This window comes from Pteropus vampyrus, unplaced genomic scaffold, assembly GCF_000151845.1.
Source record: "Pteropus vampyrus isolate Shadow unplaced genomic scaffold, Pvam_2.0 Scaffold55, whole genome shotgun sequence".
NCBI classification, from domain to species: Eukaryota; Metazoa; Chordata; class Mammalia; order Chiroptera; family Pteropodidae; genus Pteropus; species Pteropus vampyrus.
Genome location: NW_011888836.1, coordinates 9,189,466 through 9,194,300, shown reverse-complemented (window position 1 = coordinate 9,194,300; position 4,835 = coordinate 9,189,466). Strand labels below are relative to the sequence as shown.

General features: G+C 33.1%; 1 protein-coding gene across 1 annotated transcript in view; it reads left to right on the top strand.

The window, feature by feature from the left end:
• Window positions 1-4,835, top strand: part of MYOM1 (myomesin 1) — a gene marked incomplete at its 5' end in the record, with an annotated part of 103,970 nt that overhangs the window by 12,502 nt on the left and 86,633 nt on the right. The window contains one exon of the mRNA XM_011360499.1: window positions 780-836. Within this exon, the coding sequence (XP_011358801.1) occupies window positions 780-836 (57 nt within the window). The remainder of the gene's footprint in view (window positions 1-779; window positions 837-4,835) is intronic.

Genomic DNA, 4,835 nt, shown 5'->3' with positions numbered 1-4,835 from the left:
TAGTCAGGCTACTTGATTGTTCTCCAATCATTTTTCACTTACTCTCTGACTTCCCTCTCTCTTTCCTAATTCCATCTCATACTTTAATTTATCCTTCTTTTAGAAATTCCAATGAAAACAAGATTTGTTTGAACTAAAAATAAGTTATCTTCTTTATCACCTTTTTTGTTTTTGCACAAAGTCTGGTGAAAAGTCCATGGATTAAAGCAGGAGATGAATCATTCTTTCTGACATCCATGGGATCACAGAAATGAATATCTTCTTTAACTTTATACTGCCCATCTCATCCATTTTCCTTAATCAAGATCTAAACTGGTTTCTTTTGTAGATAACACTTTTCGAAAGTAATAGAAAGCAATTGCTTTTGTTGAGCTTTACCGCAGGTTCAGCATCTCGCTCCTCTTCATCTTCATTATGACAGATAAATAACTAATGAGCTTACAATTGTTCCGGAAAGCTTTCTCCTAAATACACGTTATCTCTTAAGAAGAGATGAGAGCCTACGTGTTTCAGGAGACTCATATTGAACAGTAAATGAACACAGGTTATTTACCTTGCTTGTGTAAGTACAATTCTAGAAATGTCAACTCAGTTCAGGTAGGTTTGAGGCACTAGCAGATTGAGACTTCTTTGAGGACACAATACCATACACATGCTCAGTAAGATTTGTTAGCAAAATACATAGGTAAACTAATAAACCCATTTGTGACTAAATATGGCCAGTTTAATCGGTGCAGTTGAAACTGCATTTGTGAATGTTTGTGATTGTTATTGTTCAGGTCGCCCTTCAGCACCCTGGACTGGTCAGATCATTGTCACTGAAGAGGAACCTACAGGTAAAAGCTACATTTTTCCCAGATACTGTTGCCAATGTTTAGCTATTCAACTTAGCTTTTATTGTGAAGGATACAGTGTATATTAATTTAAGATGTTTTGGAAAGAACATTCTGAAATATTTGGAGATCATAAAGTAACATATTGCCAGAGAATCACACACACACAAAAGTTTTATTGAAGTGTAATTCACATACAGTAAACTGCATGTCTGTAAAACAGACAATTTGATAAATTCTACAGGTGAGTTCACCTGTGAAGCCATACTGTGATAAAAATAATGAACATATCTATCACCCCTAAAATGTCCTCATGTCCCTTTGTAACGCCTGCTTCCCACCCCTTCCCCATATCCAAGGCCATCACTGATCTGCTTTCTGTCACTAGAGTTTGCATTGTTCACAATTTTAGATAAATGGAATTATGCTTATTTTTGTCTGGTTTCCTTCATTCAGCATAATTATTTTGAGGTTTGTCTATGTTGATGTGTATATCAGTTCATTCCAGTTTATCCATTTGCAACTGGAAGTTTCTATAAAAATTCTTGTTTGTGTGGACATATGCTTTCATTTCTCTTGGATAAACACCTACAAGTTGAATGGATAGGTCATAGGGTATGTTTATAAATTTTAAAGAAACTGCCAACTGTTTTCCAAAATGGTTGTACCATTTTACAGTCGCATCAGTAGTCTATGAGAGTTCCCGTCGCTCCACATTGCCAGTACTTAGCATGATCAGTCTTTTTAATTTTAGCCATTCTAGTGGTACATAGTGGTGTTTTACGCTACAGTGGTATTTCATAATGGGTGCATAGTGGTTTTAATTTGCATTTTCCTAATAATGTTGAACATCTTTTAATGTGTCTATTTGCCATTTTTGTATTGTATTTGACATCTTTGCCAAATCTGAGTTCACTCAGATTTTTTTCTGTTTTTTTTTTCTAGAAATGTTTATGCATTAGCTCTTATATTTCAATATATAATTCATTTCAAATTAATTTTTTCTATATTGTGTGAAATAAGAGTCTAAGTTATTTTTATTATTTTGCATATGGCCATCCAATTATTTCAGTAGTGTATGTAATAGATTATCCTTTCCCAATGAATTAATTGCCTTGGCACCATTATCAAAATCAATTGATTGCATATTTGTGGATCTATTTCTTCAAACTTTATTGGTAAATTTTACTTTTTCTACACCAATACCACCCTGTCTTGATTGCTATAGCTTTTGTGTTGTTGTTGTTTTAAGCTTCATAGTTTTGAAAACAGGTAGTATAAATCTTCTAATCTTTTTTCCCTCAAAATTGTTTTGGCTATTCTAAGTCTTTGCATTTCCATGTGAAATTTAAAACCAACTCATCAATTTCTATAAAAAATCTGCTGGCATTTCAATTGAGTCTTTTATATCCTTAATGATTTTCTATCTACTTGTTCTATCAATTATTGATAAAGTAATGATGAAATTGCCAACTAAATGATGTATTATTATCATTATTAGTTTTTTCTTGTAGTTCTACCAGGTTTTGCTGCATGTATTTTGACATTCTGTTATTAGATGCTTAAACATCTTTATTGTTACATCGTTTTATGAATTAACCACTTTATTATTATAAAGTGAGTCCTTTTATCCATGGTAATGTTTTTTGCTTGGAAATCTACTTTGTTTGATATTAATATAAGCATTCCAGATTTCTTTTGATTAGTGGCATAAGATTTCTATCCTTTTATTTTTAACTTATGTGTGTCTTTATGTTTAAATCATGTTTCTTGTAGGCAGCATCTAATTGGATCTTGCTTTTTTATGTAATCTGGTAATCTTTGCCTTTTAATTGGGGAGTTTGAACCATTTACATTTCATGCGATTATTGATATGGTTGGATTTAAATCTACCATTTTGCTATTTGTTTTCTATCTATTCCATCTGTTGCCTTTTTCTTCTTTCTTTTGGGTTGAGTATTTTTTATTATTTCATTTTAACTGTGTTATCTTATTAGCTATGATTCTTTGTCCTGCTTTATAGTAGTTTGGAGTTTATCTTCAAATTAAATTATACCACTTCACATGTACTGTAAGAACCTACAACCGTATTATTCTATTTGCCCTCTGAGCCATGGTGATGTTGTTGTCATACATTTTTTTGTGCAAATATTTTAAACTTTACAATGCAGTCACTTATCTTTCAAAAAGATTTAAAAAATAAGAAAAAGGTTTTTACCATTTCTATTCTTCATTTCTTTGTGTAGATCTGGATTTCCATGTGATATGATTTTCTTTCCATCTGAGGCATTTCCTTTCAAATTTCTTATGGTGCAGGACTGATGCTTATGAATTATTTTATTTTCTGTATGTCTGAGTCTCTTTCATCTTTATTTGTAAAATATATATTCACTGGGTGTAGAATTCTAGGTTGACAGTTTTTCATTCAGTAAAAAAGTTGCCCATTGTAGTGCAGACCTGCACTATAAGAATGACTGCTGTTATTCTTATTTTTGTTACTCTGTATGTAATGTATCATTTTATCTATATAATTTTAAAATATTATTTTTATAACTGGCTTTAGCAATTTGATTATGATGTACATTTGTGTCATTTCCTTTATGTATCTTGTGCTTGGAGTTTGCAAGTTCCTTTGATCTGTGAGTCTGTAGTTTTCATCAGATTTGGAATTTTTTTCACCATTATTTCTTAAATGTTTTTTTCTGTATTCTCTTCTCTCTTCTATACATCAGGAACTCCAATTACATGCCACTTGAAACACAGTTCACTGATGCTGAGCTCATTTTTCCTTCCATTTTTTTCTTTTTGTGCTTCATTTTGGATACTTTCTATTGCTATGTCAAGAATTCTACTCTCCTTTTCTTTTTCAGTGTTTAACCTGCTGTGAATTCCAGCCAAGGTTTTTTTTTTTTATCTTAGACTTTGTACTTTTCATCTTTATAAGTTAATTTATATCATTTTTATATTTTCCATGTTTTTAATTAACATGTTCAATCTTTATCCTCTTGGACATATGAAATACAGTTATAATAACTTTTTATATCTTTGTCTACTAATTCTATCATTTATGACATTTCAGGGTTTTTTAATTGATTAATTTTTCTCCTTATTGTAGGCTGTATTTTCTTGCTTGCATATTCGATTATTTTTTATGAGATGCCAGACATTTTAAATTTAAACTGTTTGATGCTGGGTGTTTTTGCATTTTTATAAACACTCAAGCTTTGTTCTGGGGAAATAATTTGATCCTTTCAAGGCTTACTTTTGTTAAGTGGAGTCAGAGAAGCCTTTAGTCCAGGGGTACTTTGGCCTCACTACAAAGGCAATACCCTCCTGAGTACTTCATCTGATGCTCCATGAATTAGGAGATTTCTACTCAGGCTAGTGGAAACATGAACTTTCTCAGGCCCAATGAGAGCTCTGAGGATTGTTCCTTCATTTCTTCTGTGTGGTTGTCCCCATTTCAGGTGGTTTCTTCATATGTATGAGCTGATCAGTTCTCAGATCAGCACTCTAGAAGGACTCTCTGCAGATCTCTGAAGCTTCTCTCTGTCTGTACAGCACTTTCCTCCAGTATTCATCTCTGTGACTCTATCTGTGGATACCTTGCTCTCCTTGGAATTCCAGTTTCTTCTCCTCTATTCAAGGAGCTGCCAGGCTCTACCTCAGTTGCTCTTCCTGAGCTGCTGCCTTGAAACTCTCTCCTGACAGCAAGTTAGGACAATGGCAGGGCTCATCTAACTTGTTTCCCATCTATCAGTAATCATTGTCCTATGTCCAATGTCTGTAAACAGTAATTTGGGATATTTTGCTCAGTATTTAAGCTGTTTCACTTCAATGTCAAGAACTGCGGCGAGTCTAAAAATTTACCCTACTTACAACCTAATAAGTGTCTTATCAAATTTATAGCTGCTGGCAAAAGACGCGAGACAGAAGATGCTATTCCTCAGAACACTGCAGACATCATTGCCTTCATGTTCTCACTGTTTCCTTTGCCCCTCT